Raw genomic sequence first — 22,449 nt, 5'->3', positions numbered from 1 at the left:
TTTAATTTGTACTTAATATCAAATTTATTTGCTGTCCTACGAGCTTTATCTAGTATATTATTTTGAAACTGCAATAGAAAGAGCATGATATATTTCACTAATATTAAAGAATTAGTGATGACTTTATGATTAAAAATAATCATTTTTACACTCTTTATAAAATGATTCCTATTTTCAAATTAAGTCCATTTTATTAAAAGTAGAGTCAATTATTGCTAATATGAAGCACTCAAAATAGTGAGGTTTACCCATTTTAGGCATAATAAAAGAAAAATTTAATAGCTATTTTGGTAACGAGAATTTTTATTTATAAGATTTCAAATTTTTTGGCATGCAACACATTCATTAACGATAAAGCCATACGATGCAGGTGTGTCATTAGCAGGGTTCCGACAGGTCAGGGAAAACCTGAAGTCTTCTAGGAATTTTATTTTGACTCTAAAACTTATGGGGAGTTACAATTTTTCACAAAAACTTGAAAAATTCTTTCACCATACCTCGAAAATGACCTGTCTTACAATTTTCGGTAACAGTAGTCGGTTATCAAGATTAGAGTTAAATAATTCTGACATCTATTACAATAATTAGTTTTAAAATTTTAGTCAAACTTGCATGTTTCCAACCTCATTTATAAATGATATTTTTTTTGTGCTCACAATATATAATATTTAACATTACAGATGGAAAAAAAATGTATTAATTTCTGATGAAAAATCACAAAATATGGTCTGGATTTTCACAGAAACTTTCCTGGAAAAGTCAGTGAATTTTTTTTTTCTTCTGAAATGGAGTGGGAACCCTGATTAGCCATTAAAACGTTTAAAGTTTTCAGGCTGTCATTGGGGGCTTGTATAAGACCAGTTTTTTTGTAATTTTATTTTTAATACGTGGAAGTTTTTTAAATCCATATATAAATAGAAAAAATAAGCAGCTGGGCTCTTACATGTACTTTGACCTGTTTTTTTTTTTTTTTTTTTGTCCTTGCATGTCCTGCTGGGCATGAAAAGTTAATAAAAGTACACTGATTTAGCACTCTCTATAATTTGAATTGCAATTAAAAATTTATAAAACTAGGATAGCTTGTTTTTATTTTTTTTAAAAAAAAGAGTCCCAATGGAAGCACATAAAAAAGTAAAAGCTGTAATTGAAAAAGATTGATAATTAATAACACCTGCTTTGAATCTTTATATATATTCGATAATGTCGGAGCAGGTAATTTTTAATAGGTAAAGCTTAAATATATTCCTATATGCTTTTACTGTTTTGTCTTTCTAGTAAGTGGGAAAGATTCTGCCATAATAAGTATAATTAAGTATATTCATTTATTCGGGTTCGTTATTTCAGGCATTCATTGAGGTGCGTTTGTATGTTTTCATTAATATAAATTCGAAAAAAATATATTTGTTCCTGTAAATGTTCGTTTTAAAAATTATAATCAAAAAAGTAAATTTTTCTAGTTACAAAAAAATGAATTAATATTTTTGTGTCTTTTTATTTATTATTCTTTAATTTGAATTTTATTCCGATAAATTTACTTTTTAAATATAGTTTAACCATGTTTTTTTTTAATTTTTCATCACAAATACTTTACCATGTAGATAAAGGAGTGCATTTATTATAATTATTTTTATTATTACGCTGACAAAACAACATAAAAAAATATATTAAAATTGTAGCAAACTCAGGTGCATATTTGAGACAATCTCAATTCGTCCCGTAAAGCTAATGAGAAGTAGAACCATTTAAATATTTTTATGAAGAACGTTTAAACATGTTTTTACACATTTAGATGCAAGCAGGACCACAAATTCAACAATTAAAGAATAGTACTGAAACTTAAATTTTTATATCATATTAGCTCTGATTGACTTTACCGGTTTCCTATTTTTTAATATTGTACTATGTTGCTCTCCAATATTTTGTATTCAAGTGAAAGCAATCATTTACCAAATAGTATTTTTAGAAACACTTACACTACACAATTTGTAAAAATTTTTATAAGTTCACTGTACATTTACTATTCAAATTTAGAATACAGTTTTGAGTAGTAACTGAACTTAGAGGTGTAAAATTTTCTTTTGATTTCATTCACACCTATGTGTGAAATTCATAACTGTCACTTTTGTTTATATGTATATTGTGTTTTCGATTATTATATTGCTGCCATATTCTTGTGTAATAAAATGACATTTCCTATGTAAAAACTAGTTTATTTTATTATTACAATTTTTAAAATCCTGGAGCGAGTTAGAATTATTTTTTGAACGGTTTGTCAAGCTTTTGTTTGTGTTAGCACAATTCTTAGGAAGCGAAATTTAAATAAACTGAACATTATTTTATGCTGTATAGTAATCTACACTTTGAATGTTCTAAATACAGGGTGTTCTAGATTAGAACGACAAATTCAGCGGGATGAGGCATCAAGAGGAAGAAAGCTTACCATAAAATATGGGAACGCCGATCATGTTGATACGGTGAACTGATACTGATTTACCTAGGAAAGCAAACTCCCTAAAAAGGAAGAATGGGAACGAATCAGTTAATTAGGAAATCAATGTATTGCCGAATTAGTTTCAGAGTGTTTGATTGTTAGTTTCTCCCTTTCCCAATGTATGGACATTATTTTTAAGAAATTTTTGCTTGCTTTTTGATTTGATTACACTGATTTTTAATATTCTTTATTAATTTTAACAGTTTCTTTTGCTTTATCGTTGTGGTATTTTTAACTTGGGATTGTTTTTTTGTTTGGCTCGCTAATAAAAGAAGAAAACGAATTGAATCGAACAAGTTTAGTGGCACAAGGTCCAAGTTGGACATGCAGCGCCGAACTAGACAATTTCATATCAATAAATGTAAATAACTTACACATTATGCTTGTTATTGTAGAGAAGTTACGAACAAAATTTGAAAGTAAATAAAATTCGTGAAAGGTCGTAATTATAATTCTAGACATGCAGGAAAATGACGCTAGAAACTAAGTCTGCCGAAAAGAGAGTGTAGGTGACTCGAAAGAATCCTAAGGAACCACGATATCGTTGACCCCGTATTAACGTAGGAAGGAAAGTTTTCTTAAGAAGGAGCGAATCAATGAATTAGAGAATCGGTGTTTTAGCGGATTAGTTTTAGACGGCCAGATTATTTTATAAGTTTATAGATTTACGTTTGTTTGGAAAGAAAGGATCCTGGTTTCTACCAACGTTATTTAACCCCTTCCTTCTCGCTCCCGTGATATTGACGGGCTGGAGTGTACAGTAGTAACGCGCCAATAAGAATAAAACTAATTCATTTCTTTTGCGGAGAACATTTTATTTCTCATTTTACACACCTGATGGCAGTACCAGGTTATTTTTAAGGTAATTGTAGATAGTTAGTTTATTTTAAACTTGTTGCAGCACTAATCAAATACAAAAGCCAAAAAAATCGACAGTTTAATGACCGTTTTCTTGAAAATTAACCGATCGTTAAGGGGTTAATATTTGTTACGAGGATGATAGTTTTTTTATTTTAAATTATTATTATAAAGTATTTTAAATGAAGATATTTTTTATGCGTTTTTGTTAAATAAGTTTATATTACGAGTGGTATAATTTTCAAGATGGTTGATTTTTAATTTTGTAAAAATATGAGTTTCTGACGCTATGGAATCATTTCAATGAATTATTAATCTAATGAGACAACGAGGAAAGAAATAAAGCGAATCAGTTTGAAAATCTATATATAAAAATCTAACGGTGTCGCAGTTTTCCATCATTGTCCATGCATTTTTATTGCCCTAAAAATCACGAGGTAGGATCTAGTTTTTCTTGTCATCAGCATAAAATTAATAAAATCCCTAGTGAAAACTAAGAGAATTTTTTATTATTATATAATTCTACGTATTAAGTTATGTAGAAAGGTAGTCTAATTCAGGGGCTCTAGTCTAATCTTATTAACCTTTTACAATTATTATTTTTCTGCAAGTAGCATTAATATACTGTGATAAATTACAGTTAAGGAGATCTGTTAACTGATTTAGAACTTAACGATCAGCTTCATGCACAATGACATAAAGGCAAAAATAGTATTTAATATCTCCGCCCATTCGGTAAGCGAAAATATTGAATTTGGGTTGGGAACTCATCAAATTTGTTTGAATAATATAAATGTTATTTTAAAAAGGGATTACTTAAAAAAATGATTTCCTTTCAACAATAGGTCTAAATATTTATAACAGTACAGGGTGCGTAGCGTTTTTAAAAAGTGCTTTAAGGTGCTTATTTTCGTTTTATAAAAGCCCTTACAGGTGCCTTTTACATTGGGTGTTTTTAAAAAGTGCTTAATTTTCCCTTTTTCAAAATGAGACCCGCAGTGGACTGATCGTCAAGACACGGTTCCCAGCAGATCACCGAAGTCAAGCATCACTGGCTACGGTCAGTGTGCGGGTGGGTGACCACTGGGATCAGTCTGCGTAATGACCGAGGGTATGCGGTATTGGTCCTCGTTAAACTGTGCTACCGTAAAGTGCTCGACTTCGCGCACAGGTCGTCGGGCTACCGAAGCGGGGGTTCCATCCCCTCCGCAGAGGATCAAAATTGTGATGGCATGTCTTCGGATCATCCTCAGGGATATTTCCCAGACCGTCGTCAATAGCCCATTGTGCAGCTCTAGTGCGACGCAAATTAACAACAACAAAGTGAGATTTTTCTTTTACTGTGTTGATTTTCGCTTCGAATTATGCTAAAAGACACAGTTCGCATTGTTCCATTCAACGTTTTCCCGATTTATTCACCCCCAATCTATTTCTGCGTGTTGTCAGTCCGTAGCGTATAAAAACGCCATTCGTTTTACATGATTCAAAATTTCGTGATTTTTGACAATTGTCAAAAACAATGCCAATAGTTTTTGTTTTTTTAATTTTTTTATCTATTTTTTATTTTATACATGATGGTTAAAACAAGATAAAACCGTTAATTGTCAAAAATTTTCCAACCGTGCCTAATTATATCTTCTTAAAGTGCTTAAAAGGTGCTTATTTTTTGCTAAATAATTTGGCTACGCACCCTGTAGTAGGAATATATATAAATTGGACGTGGGAAGTGGTGGCACAAGCGTAAGCAAGCAGAATTCCTTTTGGTACATATTCATTTTGGAATAATTTCAACTTTTGTAGAAAAACTGTTTTCTGTCCAAAAACAATTATTGCGAAGCAATCATCGGGTTTGGTGAGTGGTAGCGAGCTGGGCGCTTAGCCTCCTAGCATAATAATAAATTTATGAGTTTGTCTCGCTTACACCTCAAAACTATTTCTACTAGCGTCCTGAAATGTAGACGGGTAGAAAGGTAAGGAAGGGTAAAATACGTTTAAAAAATTAACTTAGATTGTTCGGGAGAGATATTTTAAAATGGAATTTTCTTATTAGTTCAACATTAGCCATTGTTATAAATTTAATTGTAGATGATTTAATTTTTACATGCATTTAAAGGATAATATCAGTAATGTTAGAAAGTTTTCAGCTCCGATCAAAAAGTTTATTCCACGTTCTTCAATAATTATTTTTGATTTGTTATGTTAGATTGATTATCTCTAGAATGCGTATTGAAATCACGTCACCGATTCATTACTATTTCTAAAGTTATCGGAGCCTCGTCACGTGTTTATTTCGTTTTAGTAAAAAACAAAATTAATGGAGTAAAGTTTTTAAAACTTAATTTTACTGGACGAATTTTTAATTTTAAATATGCTATGTACAAAATCCGAATGTTATAATTTCGAATTAGAAATAAACAACTATAAATTTGAGATCATTCACATATCAGGGCTCCGAGATTAGCGCACAGAATAATATAACTACTGAAATCTATAGTAAAATTACTTCTGCCAACCGGTGCTTCTGTCGCTTAAAGAATTAAGGTCAAACTTGTCACAATAACGACGATAAAAATTTACAAATGCTTAGAGATGTTTTAACTCATATATGCAAAAGAAGTTTAAAAATAAAACTATTTTTTAGAGTAAAAGTTTAAGGAGTATTTTTGGAGGTGTTCAAGTAAATGGAATTCGGAGAAAAACAAACGTAGAATTATACAGAATTTGCTAACACGTAGACGTAATTAGTTTTATTAAGAGGGGCCGAACATATTAGAGTTAATGACCACCAAAAAATTATTTATACAGCCAAAACAACTGGTACTTGAAAGAGAGTGGCCGAATCTTAGGTTGCAAAACTCTCAATGGTGATCTAAAAGTGAAAATAACTAGATGGGAAAAAGAGCCCAAGATTGAGGCACGTGGTTTGAAATTCTGAAGAAGGCTAAGGCTCACTGAGTATAGAAGTGAATTTCTAAATTCATGTTTTGTGCTGTCTAATAACATGAAGTCACTGAGAAGTGCAGGAAATAATAATAAATAACGAAATTGAATTATTTAAAATCATTTTGTGGCATCCCTATATTCCTCTCAGATTTGTTCTTGACTTTGTGGTGATTAATTCCGAATTATAGATTATTTACGAATACAAAGAACGGGTATTCAATTAGTAAACACGCAAATATATAAGCCTACGTATTACGATAGAGCAGCTTTATTTGTATTATCGATTGATTTTTTAGATATTTATTGCTTCAGTCCCAAAAAAACCTTCCACCTTCCAGAAGCTAAAATTAACATATTTCACATTTCAAAGTAAGTCATTAACTGATTTAATCTCTGTGCTATTACGATTTACCAAAAAACGTAAAAATGTGCAATATATTTTGACTTTGTCGCGTTTATCTAGATATTGATATGTTATTTTGAGTCACACAAACAGATAGAAGCGAAATTTAGGGGAATTCCTTTATTTTAATGACATAAAGGCAATGTATGAGATCACATCTTGATAAAATTCTATAGATAAAATTCAAGTGATATTTTTATCATCGTTGTTTATATTACTAAGTGCATATAAATTTTTCAGAAAACAATGTTTTTAATTACTTAGAAAAGAATGAATGCAATGCCACCTGTATTTAAAAACAGTTATTACGTTTCTTCTTTTTTATGTTAAAAAACACTTCCTAATCAAAGTGTGGCAATTTTTAATCATGTTACTTTGCCCTTCGTACCTTGTTTACTATGTTATTATGTCACCCATTATTGTAAAATTGTTCTTGAAATTCAGACATATTTTCATGATTTTTGTTTTCTCATTTGTGAATGAAATATTTGAATTCATAAATGATAAGACAACATGTTAATAGCTACAAAATAAAAAAAAAAGATTGTTATGAATATTATTTATTTCGTACAAAAAAGTCCTTAATTGATCATTAATTATCTAATCAATTCGAGGAAGATATTTATTTATTATAAACCACATATCGCAGAATCAAATTTAAAAGGATCTAAACGTTTTTCGTCGAATAACTCAACTTACGAATTTTCTTGCGTACTATCTCGTCGACCATTTTCAAACAAAATTAACATTTTCAAACATCAAAAACAATTTTTTTTTTATGTTTAACTACTTTTGAAAATGAACTTTGCCCACAATTTTTTTAATGGCATAGTCTAAAACATTAATTTCAGGACTTTTTTTAAAAATTTTTATTTTTTATTTTTCATGAAATATATACTGGTTACAATATTAACGATTTGGTGTGAATTTGCGCCAACTTTTGTTGTTCGATGGTATATTACACAAGATTTATTAACACGTTGCCGCAAACAACAGCTATCTGATTTTTGGCGTTCTATAGGCAAATGATGGCTATATAGCGGTAATGTACAGTACAGTGCGTATATACTTCACGTTCTAGGACTCAATCATGTTAATTACTTAGTGTAGACGATATTTTGAGTTACAAAATCAAACACAAAAGCATACTTTCCCTGAATGAACATACCTTTTTTTTGGCGGATTTCTGACCCTCAATATAGCAATTTAGGTTATATGGTCTTTAGTTTGATCAGGAGATCGGTCCAAAGTTTGGACACCTTAAAGTTAATTTTTTTTCTTCGTATTTCACCACATCTCGAGAAATTTGTATGCGATTTGAAGAATTTTTGCTCGTGATTATAAGATTTGTTTATCCAAATTCGGTGCAAGAAATAACTTTTAGGAAATATTTATCATATTTATTTAATAATATTCGAAAAAAGTTTAAATTGGAAGGTAAACAATTTATTACATCATTTCAAAAAATGTAGTTTTACAAAATGTGAGGGAAATCAAAGGAATAGTTCCTAAGAAATCGAGTTTTAAAAAAGAGGTATTTTTAAAAATTCCGCTGAAATGCAACTACCAATTTGAAATTCGTGGTGCCATTTTAAATTCAAAACTTTACGAGATTTTCTTTTTTTCTTCTAGAAATTCTTATTTGTTTGAAAGCTATTCAATTAAAATTTTTTCATTCTCTATAAATTGCTAAATTTATAGTTGGTAAACTAGTGCACTCGACGTTAAAAATTATTTTCTGCTGTAAGTTGTAAAATTTTTCCAGAAACTCTGAACAACATGAACGTCCCCCCTAGAAGTCATTAACGCCTCTTGGTGGGCTGTAGCTCTCACGGTGGAAACGTTGGCTCTAGATGAGCAATCATATAATGTAATTTTTGAAAACAATGCTTGTTGTTGTTTAGTTCATTTACGTCGCAATAGAGCTGCACAATAGGCTATTGCCGAAGATCTGGGTTGTTGTTGTTGTTGTTAATTTACGTCGCACTAGAGCTGCACAATGGGCTATTGGCGACGGTCTGGGAAACATCCCGGAGGATGATCCGAAGACATGCCATCACAATTTTGATCCTCTGCAGAGGGGACGGCACCCTTGCTTCGGTAGCCCGACAACCTGCACGCGAAGTCGAGCACTTTACGGTAGCACAGTTTAACGAGGACCCATACCGCACACCTTCGGTCCCTACACAGCCTGATCCAAGTGGTCACCCACCCGCACACTGACCGCAGCCAGTGATGCTTGATTTCGGTGATCTGCTGGGAACCGCGTCTTAAAAATCAGTCCACTGCGGGTCTTGAAAACAATGCAAAAGACGAAAGAGAGCTTCTGAAAAATGGATAGAGCAGTTGACTTCTTTTTTCATGATGCTAAGTCAAATATGCGTTGAGGAAGAGGAAAATCACAAAAACCTAAAGGTATCTCAGCAAAACGAGGCCGCAGCAAAATATTCGGGAAATAGTGGGGGCCACAAGTGTGCTTATGATGATAAAGATTTGCTGTAATGGAGGAAGAAAATAATAACAATTAATTTTAGTGAAAATTGCTGAGAATTATTTTTTCAATACATTTAAAAATTTAAATGTCATTCCTAGATTGGACAAAGGCAACCATTTTTGCAACGACATCTATAACGGGGTGAAGAAATCTTTGTATGCAAATTTTCTTGGTGGATAATGCAAAAAAAAGCCTCATGTTACTATTTTTATACGGTTTTGTATCAGGTTTCAATTTTGTTCTACAACGCGCGTCCTTGTTTTATTTAGACTAATTTGCTATCAAACAATAATGCATGTATAAAATCATATTTTTGTGAAAGCTGTTTATAAGTATAAGGCTGTGTAAATCAATGCGAAACTAATTTGTTTACTATTCCTTTCGGTATTAATAAAGCAGCATCAAACAGTTTATTCAGATTTTTTTTTAAAATATTTTTTTTAATAGCATTTCCGTCTTTAGTACTACGAGTAATGTTTTGAAATAAAGGTATTTTTAGTCTTTTTTTTTTAAATTTTGTCTTTGGCCTATCGTTTTTAACTGTATGATATATTTCAGAGGGCTAGAACTAGCATTGAAGACTCCTACTTTAAAACATGATCCGTTTACCTGGATGAATTTTTTTGAGGAATATGAATTTCTTGATTTTTATTCTAGTAAGTATGATTAAAATTACTAGTGAAATTAACTTCGGTTAATGTAAAGGTTTCTAGTAATAAATGCCCGGATAATCCTGGTTTAACACTTTTTAAAACTTTTTTTCGTAAAATTTTTTTATCGTTTAACATTTGAAGTAAAGTTTTTGCGTTTCATTGTTTTCTTAATATTGTTATTATTAAATGAATAATCACAAGAAAATGGACCTGATAGATGCACTAGGTCATATAAAAACTCCACCATCATTTTTTTGAAGCAAATGAAATTTTTATATTATCAAATATTATTGTTACGGTTCGGATTGACGAAGTTATGATAAAATATTAGTAAGTCAATCTGATTTTCGCCATTATTTGAAAACATAGGTATAATAATGTTTTGTAGTACTGGTACTGAAAAATAGATGGAGCTGTTGTATCACTGCGTGAAAGTAATGAGAGAGTAAGTTTTTTAATCAGCTGTTGTAAAAAGGCAGAAGTTATCTGGCACAGTTAGAGTGCGCCGTAATTCCGTTTTTCCTCCTATACACGTATGTTCTGCAGGTAATCCATTTCTCTTTTCAATGTCAGGTGCACTGTTTCTCTTCTAATGAAATAAAAATTAAACTTTTTTTTTTTTCAATATTAGATTTGTATTCTTAGGCATAACTGTAATTATTTTAATTTTGTTAAATAATCAATTTTATTTTCAATTTTATTTTATTTACAATATGTTTAAATACAAACGAATGCAGCATTTATTAAAACACAAATATATTTGAGCGTTATTTTAGTTTAGCAATAAAAATTTTTTATAAACTTTTAAATTAGCAATAACTTTTCATTAAAGCTTTGAAAATATTTTTAAAATTTCCTCACAAACATTTTTTTCAAACTTTTATTTATAAAATGAAATTGCTTTTGGATTTGAAACAGCTGACAAACTCAAATTTATATTTATTACTTACATATTGGTAGTTATTGGATTTATAAAACGTTTAAAATTTATTAGGAATAAAATAAGTATTAAAAAGCATTATCATGAATAACGAAAATTTCACATGCACCTTATTTAATTGATTTGAGTTCTTTGTTTATTTATTAGGTTTTTTTTTCGCGTCAGATCTTAGACAGAATTTAGTATAAAACTATATTAAATCTGTTCTGTAAATTTGCTATACTTAGTGTTATAGTTAGTGTATATATATATATATATATATATATATATATATATATATATATATATATATATATATATATATATATTTGCGCATCAGTAGAATTTGAATATTAATTTAAGCAGGGTCAATTTCGTATTCAGTTTAATATTTTTATTAAAAATTATTATTATTTTTTATTTTAAGAAATAAAGCTCCAAAGTTATTATTATTAATTATATATTATTATTAATTATAATTATGATTAACTAATCATCTTTTTCTTTCTTTATTTTTTAATTATTATGATTAACTCTTGTTATCCAATTAGATCTTTAAGTTATTTGAAAAAACCGAATCTCGATAATAATTTAGCCAGTACTGTGATTTGGCACACTAAGAAAAAAAAAACATTATCAGATCTACTAAAATATCGTAAACTATTAGACCAACTATTAGGGAAAAAAAACTATAAAATCTACTATTAAAATTACTAGAATATCCTTTCTTTACCTATAAGAGCACTAAAAAGCTTGGCAATTTTAATTGAATCGCTTTGGTGATGATTTTGCTGAAATTAACAATGAAATTTGGTAAATGTGGTAAAATTTGGAAATTTTATCATAATAACTTAGAGCATGGTATAAAAGCCATTTTGTCGGTTAAATTTACTTCAGTTTTGTATTCTTTACTAAATTGTGAGGAAATAATAACTAAAATTTTGAAAGCCAGAATTTCTAGTAAACCGTTACTACATGAAAGGATAAATAACCCATAAAATGGTTTAAATGTTATATATTTTGGTTTTATTAACTTATTTATGTCTCATTTTACGCAACATGTAATTACCGTGCTGTACGTTATTTTTACAAGATTTTTTTTCTGCACGTACACTGAAGTACTGCATGTACTGTAACACAGAAAACTTTAATTATATTTTAGCGTTATTTTGTTTATTTTATAGAGATAATTTATATATTTTAATTATTTTTCTTTTGCATTAATTTAAAACTTTAAACTAATGAAAATATGCAAAAATAACCAACAAAAGATGATATAGGCTTCATGAAACACATATTGCGATTCATGAAATATTGCCTTTTAATCTTTTTTGATTAAGAAACCATTTATTATTAAAATCATTTTATTCAAATACCGCATTTTATGCTTTATAAAATGATGAATTTTAAATTCGATTAAAAATTTATTTACTGTTGGAATCCTTTTGTTCAAACATCGTATTCTCTTAAATTTATTACTCTATATTTACTCTAATACGCCGCACCATTCCTTATTTTATTAAGTTGCCCTTGATATTAACGTTTGTGTACTTTTATAGCTTATTTGTTCTATTTTGATTGAAAATGTAGGTTGTAAAAACTGTCATGAAGCCTTTGCTTCATTAAAAATACATTCCTTTTTTCTGTTTCTTTTCAATTTACTAAAATAGATTTAAAAAATTGTAAACTTAATTTTTTTAGAAACCAATAAAAAAAGAACGAGAGCTTAAAATATATTGAATCTTCAAATTACATATGACGCAAAACAATGCAAACGACGCAAACAAAAAATAATGAAAGAGTGCATTAAAAAGTCACTATTCACTACCTTAAAACCGTATAACTTTTAAAATTAAACATACTATTTTGCCGAAAAATTAGTCAGGAGTCTTGAGCAACCAAGTAGCGTGTACAAAATATCCCCAATTTTTTTTCTAAAAAATTATCAATTTAGTGAAAAAATTTTCTGATAACTAGAAAACATACCGAAAACGCCGCTTATTTTTTTCAAAACCGTGCTCCTTCTTCATATTGACATTAGCATATTGGGCTCTGTCAAGTTAAGAATAAATTTAATCTAATAATTTTGAAAATAACTCTTGCCAACTTATATCAGTTATAAAAATAGCTAAGAAGCTATTTTCATATGATGATTGAGCCTATTTAATTATTTCATATGATGATTGAGCCTCTGAAAAACAGCTTTATAGGCTTTTTTTTTAGCCTAATGGAAGGCAAATTTCAGTCTCAATTGATCAACTAATTTTTTATGATTTTAATTCTTCCTTTTCTTTTCACGGCCTTCATAAAGTAAGAGTTTGAAAGCGTTTTTATGTTTTGCATTCAAATGTTCAAATTTTGAAGTTACTTTTAAAATTCTCTTTTTCACAAGTTTTCTAAACTTATATATTTAGGGCGGGGGATTTAGAAGCAATCTATGCAGTATAAGTGCGAAATTTACAAAGATATTATTGTTATAATAAGAAGATATCTTTATAATATGAAGCATTAAAGCGTATGTATGTTGTCACCAAACCGATGATATTTCATTTTCGCTTTGGCATCAAAGAACATAAATATTAAGCGATTGAACAATTGGATACTTACAAGTGATGTCAACGTAGATAAATTCTGGCGTTTGTCGTTTCAGAAGCCAATTAGATTCGACACATGCGCATGACATCGTTTGTAGGTACCTTGTTAAATCTGATGTAAATAATATGGTTTGTCGTAAGAACTTAACATTTCCTCGAGAAATAGCCGATTTTAAAGTATAAAAAAGGAAACAACTTGTAATGTGTCTTTCAAATTTAAGCCTAACCTAATTCCGTTTAGCGAGTTGGGAATCAAATGATGATACACGAAATAAATGATAATACAGAAATAAAAGATTGCAAGTAAACAGTTTATGTTAAGCTGTTCTATATTTTTCTCGCAGCTTATATAATAATAAAGAGTTATATTAATATAGATTAGTTAAATGTTAGTTAGATTAAAGGGCTTAAAGCAACTGTGTCTCCAAACATTTAAATTTATAATTGTGTGTGTACAGATTTGCATTTGCTTTTAGGTTTGAATAATTAAGAAACCTAGACATAATTACGAATAAAACTTCTTTAAAGATCCAAATGAAATTTTTGTTGGAACAACAGATAAAATTCTGCGAGGGTTGTAAATTAAATAGTGGCAACTTAACCTTGAAACTCACAAAAGGTCGCGCATGCGTAAATAGGGTATGGGTGCGGTGAGGTGGCGCTGTTGTCGATGTGTAGAGTGCAAAAAACAGTCGATTTGCTTAGAAGGGTAGTTGTTGCGTGGCGTTAAAGTGAGGAGTTTCGTTTCCATCGCTCTAAAGCATGTTGTGAAAAGGCTTAATGACGAAAAAAGACGAGACGCTTGAATCCATCGTGCTACTGTCCTATATGGTAAAGCATTTGCTCCAAAGGCTTCCACTAATCCTCGATAGCATTCTGTTGCATTTTTGCCACGGGCAGCCTCGATTGTAAGCCACGACCGCTGATCACCTTTTGAAAACAGGCTTTAGAGCGATGGAAACGAAACTCCTCACTTTCACGCCACACAACAACTACCCTTCTAAGCAAATCGACTTTTTTTTGCACTCTACACATCGACAACAGCCCCACCTCACAGCTCCCATATCTAATTTGCGCATGCCCGTCCTTCTGTGAGTTTAAAGGTTAAGTTGCCACTATTTAATTTACAACCCTCGTAAATGAAACTCACACTGTTCATAACAAATTTCAATTTAATCTCATTACTGTTATATGTAGTTGAATAATAATTTAAGTTAATTACATAAAACAAGAAAAAACTTAATCATCATTATTCTATTTTTGACGATCACAATTGAGAGAACATTTATTTATATTTTATTCATTCCTTTATTTTTTAACAAAAGTAATATAAAAATGTTTTGTAACATAGATTTCTGAAAATTTTTATTTTTGTATTTAATTTTGAGGTTAAAATTATTACTTTATGAATTATTTTAAATTTTTTCTACACCGCACTGCAGTTAATAAATGTTTTAAATATAACTTCATTTTAACGATTTCATTCATTTATCCACCAGGCTAAGAAAAAAAAAATCACGAAGGAAGAAAGATGAATCATTTTTATTTTGAATTCTGAATGGGTCCAAAATCATTTGTCACTTGTTATATTTGTTCAAAAGAGTTTGGATCACGATCTATTACATTTCACGAACAAAAATGTTTGGAAAAGTGGCGAATTTCCAATAAAAATCTCCCAGCTGAGAAGCGCGCATCAACACCCGAAAGGCCTGCCGGTTGGAAATACAGTCAAATCAGCTTTTGGATCTGTTCCCACTGTCAAGTTACTGTTCCTTTCGCCAAGAAGAATCAACACGTATCCGTCTGTTCCGCGAGAAAACTGTTATCGAATAATCGGATAAGGAATAAAAGCCATATGACGGGTGTTGTAAAAGCTGACTTTTCCCCAAAGAAGGGGAAAGAAAATAAAAACATATCAAATCACATACCTACGTTAAGTGTGGGTAGAAAGAATGCCAAAAATGAAGCCAAAACATCTTCGGATACATCGAATGGTGCGAAAGCTGAGAATTTGGTTGTAAACAAGGAACAGAACGATCAGAACAACAACGTGAAAAATGTAACACCAGAAGAACATTCTGTTGCCAGTAATTCAACCAGTAAACGATCTTTACGACCACAAACCAAAGTTCTTCGACGACCTACGCCCAATTTAAACCATCCTGTGATACAAGTTGATTCGGATGATAGCAGTGGTGATAGTAGTTGTTCCGATAAAGGCAAAGAAGATAATCCGAAACGATTGAAAATGGCAAGTGATTCATCGGATTCATTGCACAAACCAAAGAATTTCATAATGTACAACAAATACAATGTGGATAAAAATACGAAGCATGCTAATAAAGAAAGGGCTTCAGCGATGATAGCTGCAATACCTAATCCTTGCAATAGTTGCAATAGGAGCCAACAACCTGAGAGACTTCACAGCCACGCAAAGAAGGATGCTAGGGGGCTTATGAACAGAAGATCACCTTCTTTGGATGTCAAAATGACATCACCTCAAAAGAAAAGTCCAGAAACTTTGGAAAAGATCAAAGTCAAAAGTAAAGAGGCAAAGACTAGATCAACAAGTGCCGATAATGTGGAAGATAAACCTATTTCTGAAATGAAACAAAAGCTATCGAAAAGTAAAGAGAACCTTAGTAAAGTGCCCAGTGAATCTTGTTTGGTTACTGCCGTTTCTGAAGCGGAAAAGAAAGATATTCTAGAGCCTCTCAAACCATGTTATATTTGCTTAGAAAATATTAAGATTTCATCGTTACTTCTTCATGAAAGTCAGTGCTTAGCGGTAAGTTTCTGTTTTATCTAATAATTTATTTTAAATCAAACAAGTTAATACAAAAATGCGAATATGAAAAATATCGGACTCTATTAATACTAGTAAATGATAAAAATAATAATGTTTCAGTGTCAGTAAATGCCGGTAATTGATAAAAATAATAATGTTTCTCAAAAATTATTTCTTCATAGAATATTTAAAATAACCCTTATAGTATATTGTTGCTTGTCGTATATTGTTATAGTATATTGCTGAACCTTTAATTCACAAGAAAAGTAGCTAACGACAGTTGATTTCGCATTCTACATAACTACTATTTTGCTAATTTTGTAAATTAAGAAAGTCTTTTTAGATTTTGTACCTCATAAGTGAACGAACTACACATGTACAGAATGCTACTGCATTTAATGTGTATTTTAAAAACCTGCGAAGAAAGTAAAAAAAGTATATGGTAGTAGCGCTGAAAGCAAGAAGAAAAAACTATCGAAATCAAATGAATCATTACCGAGTAAGGCGCATCTAAAGCAATCAAAACCTACTTGGCAAAGAAACAGAGAGGAGTTTAAAATCGATTATATGAAACGCCTCCTAGTTTCACCAGGCAATAAAACTGGTTTCCCCCAACTTTCCTTACTAGTGATTCGAATTATTTCGATAGCGTTTTTGGCTTTATTTCCTCGAATTCATGTTTGTGAACCCTAATGAGAACACCTTTTATACTTAATTTTTAACAAAGATACTAAAAGTATACATCATCAACACGATTTCGGGTCATCATCATGTATCATCATATGTATCATCATGACATAATTTTCTTTAAAATGTTAAGTTTCTTAAACGCTTTGCATCGGATCTATAAAAAACTATTTTAAATTTATATGTATATAATTCAAATCAAGTGTAAAGGAAGATTTTTTTAAATATAATATTAAAGCGTAAAGATATTATATAGTGTAAAAAGTAGTAATTAATAATACACATTGGCGTGTAATAAATTTAATTTTGATTAGGATCTATCAACAAATGAACCCGTCGCACGGCAACATTTATTAATTCTTTTCACCATAATAAATTTTATTTTCAATGAATATCTTCAGTTTTTTAATCGTGTCACTCTTTTGTAACTATTGGAGTCGAACAAGCCTACGTACTGTTGACTACGTACTACTACCTACGTACGACAAGCCTACGTACTACAACGCACTCGTTCGAAAAAAACTGGTCAAAACTCAAAAAATTAAATCGCTTATAAGTACTGATCATTAATTTTAATCAACAAAATTATGAAGAATAATATAAAATCATTCATTAACACAGTATTCTAATTATTATTATTGTATTATCCATGCTAAAAGGTTAAAAGTTTTCCGCACCTGGAACGTAACTTTCTGTTATATACTTCTATCAGGTGTTACTTGAGAAATAATTATACTTCCTTTGTTGTTAATTGATTTTTCATGCTTTTAGAAGTTTAAAAATCATTTTTCTATGTTGACCCTGTCAATAATTTGTATACTACAGAAGTTTAAAGATTTTATACAAAATTGAATATTTATTACAATTTTACAAATTCATAATGATTTTTTAAAATGGAGATCCCATTTGTTCTCTTCTCTATCTGTTAACTGTGAGAAAAACCGTTTATTATTTGCTTTCAATTAATACGACTTAACTAACAGATTTTTCGTACCAACTTGGCCCACCTAATTAAGCCTCTTAGTTCCTAGCTGCTGGGTACATATTATAGCCTATTCTCATGATTAACAGAACGGGGGTTCGACTCCCAGCGTTGACACCACAATATTTTCCCCATTCCTTTTAACACACGAAAACATTTCCAATGTAACACATTTTAACACTTTAGTGACATACACTACTCAATTTGTGACTCTGGACTATTAGAATACGATATTCTCAATCCCGCACAATAACACAAAAAGTCTAGTTTTTTCCATTTCTAACGATAGGTGAAACAACCAGATAATTGAATTAAACCACATTCCACGGTTCATGTGATAAAACACAACTCGACCACAACCATTGCGTAATAAAAAAACTAGCTTCTAATGCTTATTAAATTTATTCAAACAGTTTTAAAACCATGCTAATTTTAAATGGTTAAAAAACCGTCTAATTTCGTATTCATTGTTTTTTTACCATACTAGTTGTGAACGTTTTTAAAACCGTAAAGGTAAAAAAATGTTCTTTACAGTTATGGTTCAATTAACCGTTAGATTTACGGTTAATTGGATGGACAGACTGGTGCCGGTTATTTTACCGTAATTTTAGAAGGAAAATACTCAAAATGCAGCTTATGACAAGGAATAAATTACAAATCATAATTTATTATTGACTATGTTAACATTAATCTTGACACTCAAGGATTGAGACTTTACATAATCAAGTCTGTATTTAAAAGTGGTAAATGCCACCCGTGTCTTTATAATTGTGTTTGAAATAAATACATTTAATAATGGAGTAACCATGAAATAACGAATGATGTTCTGGAGAATGGAAATCTCTTGAGATGCACGCGATTTATGAGATCACAGACGTATATATAGTGAGCAAGCCGGCTCTCTTCTCTTTCTAGCGCGTGTCTATTTTTATGGCAAGAAGGATTGATGTATGGGGGTCACTAGGTTAAGTACGATGGAACAAGATGTCTTTCTATACGACACAGAACACCCTTTGTTCCATATGTCTTGAATTTATTTAAGTAAATGCTGTCACGTTTTCGGGTGATGTCATTAACTTAATATTGCATGCCACAGTTATTTCTATTAGATTGTCGGTCAATAGTTTAGTTTTGAATGAAAGGTGTTCATGGGTTTAGGCGTTAATGTCAAGAATTGTAATAAGTTGCCGAATTTAATCACGAGAACGAGTGTTTGAGTGGCATACTTGTATATTCTCAGAAAATTTATCGATGTTCCATAACGGCAATCATAATATCTAACAAAATGGCCGCACTTTTAATAATGCACTAAATTGAACCTTATTTTCGTTTCAGTGGTACCACATATTGAAATCAAGTTTAAGAATGGTTAATTTGCACGCTAATATATAGTTAAAGTTGCACCAAATTTGTATATATTATAGTTCAGCACTAGTCTTTTATAATATATGGTTAACTTTAATTTTAATCACAGGTTCCAAAACAGTTTCACATCCCTAGAAACTTTAACGACAAACATTTTTCTTTGCCCTTTCCCCCCCTCCCTTAACGAAGACAAACATTTTTCTATTCAATTTGTTTGATGTTATGATGCTAAACAGGCCCGTAGGCAGGGGGGGGGGTACAATCGGGACAAACCCCCCCCCCCCGAAATTTTGGGATTCAAACTTTTTAGTCTTTCTTCGAGCCTCTCAGTAAAAAGAAAAACAAAAACTGTCGAATCAAACCTTTTATTAACTAACTTTATTGAGCATATTTCGGGACATTCTGGTTTGTCCTAAAAAAGTAATCAAAAAAATTTTTTCAAATCCCCGTCGCTTGTCTTTGTAAACTTTGTTTACAAATTGATTATAATTATTATGTAATATTAATTGAAAAATAAGTATTATGTAATATTTTTTAATTACTAGTTTAACTTTTGAAACCAACGGAATAAACCATATTTGTTACAATGTTTTTCCCCTACTTTGCATGTCTGAAACTGTCATTGCTTCTTACCATTCCATATCCCCCCCCCCCGAAAAAATATCCTGGCTACGGCCTTGATGCTACATAATGTTTAAAAAAAAGAAATCTGTTACAGTACGGAAAATTTCTGACAAAATTAGCAAACATTATGTTACGGGAAAAAAACAGGTTGACAGAAAATTCCTAAACATTACAGAAAGTAAAACACTAAAGAAAATATTTAATCGCGCAAGATATTTTCCACAGATCAGGGTACGGCGATGAATTTGGTATGAAGATAGCTGTATACCCTCTTTGTGAGTGAAAGAGATTTCTGTAATTTTGATTAGTTTTTTTAATTTTTGCTTGATTTTCGAGATTAAGACATCGAAAACCACTCTCTGAACATCATACAAGCCGGTCCTCCTCTGTCTCATTGTATTAAATTATTTGTTATGGTTTGATACCAAAGATTTTCGTATTCAAAATTGAAATAATATGTATCTAACTGATACAATCTGTAACAATGGTTACAGATTTCATTTGTAAAAAAAAAAATCTTTTGACAGGTTGCTATGTAGTTTATTAGTAGACGTAGTGTTGTAGTAAATTTCGATAGTGTTGTAGTGCATTCTTTAAAGGTTGTAAATGTGTTGCTATTGTTTTTAATGCCACTTGCCAATACTAGCAAACCTGCTTGGGGAAACCAATCGAATTTAAGACAGAGGGTTCGGTTCTTGTTTTTCAGTGGCGAAATTTATGGACAAGAATACTATTTCAGCCACACAGACGTCACAACTCTTTTATAAAGCGGATCCATTCATGCATTCATTCATATGTTTATGCATACATCAACAGATCGTAGGACCAGGGAACTATCAATTTCCAATTCAGTACCCTCAGAGGTAGGATTTGTTATGGGAACATGGAGGACTTAGTGACCGAACAGATTTAAAGTACATCAGTCACTATTTTCTACATGGAGAATTTAAGGTCGGCGGGGATGAAACTCACGACCTCTTGGACATAGGCTCAATGCTCTACCAACCGGCTATTCGACTGCAAATGTATTAAACATATATTGGCTAACAAGTTCGTAAGAAAATGCTTTTATAAGTGAAGCCCATTATAAATATATGTAAATACTTTTTAATGAAATTTTTATTTCTACATCTTTAATTTATATTTTGTAATTTTTTTGAAAAGATTATCGAAGTCTCGCTAGGGAAATTTTATTTTTAAGGGACATATTTACAGAAATTATCAAATTAATATCTTGGACAATGATGATCATTCGTTTTCATTATTATACGACATTCTTGTACTAAAATTCGATTAATATTATCATTTGTTTTAAATATATTTATATTAAAAATATATATTTTAAAAAAAAACTGTAAATTTCACGCTATACTGCTTTGAAAAATTTTATTAAAGTATCCAACTACGTTCCAAAATTTTTTTTAACAATCATTAAAAAAAATATGATGGATAATTAATACTTTCATTACATTCTTATAATTTAGCTAATATTTTTTTTTAAAAAAAAAAAGATATATTCTGTATTAAATAATGCAAAAATTATGCACAAGGTGCTTGATAACGATGTAGAAAAATTAAGTTCAGTTCTTCAAAAACACATTTTAAGTATAAATATAATGAATAATAAGTTCATAATAGTGAATAATATTCGTAAAAGTTTAATTTTCGACAAAATTATTATAATATTGCAATGATTTAGATATTTTCCCTTTTTTTAATAAACCATAATCAGAACCAACTTAACCATAATAATAAGTAATATGTTTGAAAGGTTTAAAATTTGACATATTAATAAATGAAACTCTTCTGTTGTTATCGCTTAGTCAGTTTTTTAAGGAACTTATGTTTCTTTTTTCAAATTTTCAGAAAATGACATCGAAATTATATATTCTTTTTTAAAAAATTCCAACTCTTCGCTTGTTCTGATAATAAACCATAACATGATAAATGTTTATGAAATGATAGTTGTTCAAGAGCAATTATGCCTAAAAGAGAGAAAAATAAGTAATGTTTAGGGTAAATCCTTACATAAAATAAGGTCATTTGCAGTATGATTGCAAATAAGAACGATTTCATAAATAGTCCTTTAATTTTAACAAAGTATTTTGAAAGACTAACCAAATTACATTTAAAAATGCTTTTTAAACATTTCCTAAATTATTCGAGTTTTTGTTTAACTTTGGGCTTGATTGTCGTTTTCGTCATTCTCGTAGTGAGACAACAGAAATTTAACATGCCACCAGAAAGTGCTTGTTTAGTTTTAATGAGGAAAGTTAATGATTATACTGGCACGCTATTCTACAATAATATACCTGGCAACAGAAAAGCAACAGTGATATTGAAAACGATTATCAAAGCTTGCACACAACGAAGTTTTGAATAAATAATCAAGAGACTAAAGCTTCTGTGAGGAGAAATAATATTTTAAAAAATAACTACTTTAAATTGTAGATTGTTTTAGTTTTTGTCTACCGTGTTTTAGTCGGACAAAAGCCTAAAATTTGCTTTAAAAATATTTAACAATTCTTTCTAAAGGTTTTAACAAATAAAATAATAACAAAAAGTAATAAAATATTTTCTGATGATTCGAATATTTTTGGGCTATCAAATTTTTGTAGGCATAGTTCTTTATACCAACGGTTCCAAAT

At 30.3% G+C, this 22,449-nt stretch overlaps 1 protein-coding gene across 1 annotated transcript in view; it reads left to right on the top strand.

The window, feature by feature from the left end:
* The first annotated feature begins 10,298 nt into the window (after positions 1-10,298).
* LOC107438753 (uncharacterized) overlaps positions 10,299-22,449 on the top strand; it is a 73,386-nt gene continuing 61,235 nt past the window's right edge. Inside the window, exons 1-2 of the mRNA XM_016051111.3 lie at positions 10,299-10,388; positions 14,855-16,143. Of these exons, the coding sequence (XP_015906597.3) occupies positions 14,914-16,143 (1,230 nt within the window). The 5' untranslated portion in view covers positions 10,299-10,388; positions 14,855-14,913. The remainder of the gene's footprint in view (positions 10,389-14,854; positions 16,144-22,449) is intronic.

Source organism: Parasteatoda tepidariorum, chromosome 3, assembly GCF_982258835.1.
Source record: "Parasteatoda tepidariorum strain Cologne lab strain chromosome 3, Ptep-v5.0, whole genome shotgun sequence".
Classification (NCBI taxonomy): domain Eukaryota; kingdom Metazoa; phylum Arthropoda; class Arachnida; order Araneae; family Theridiidae; genus Parasteatoda; species Parasteatoda tepidariorum.
This window is presented reverse-complemented; position numbering and strand designations above follow the sequence as displayed.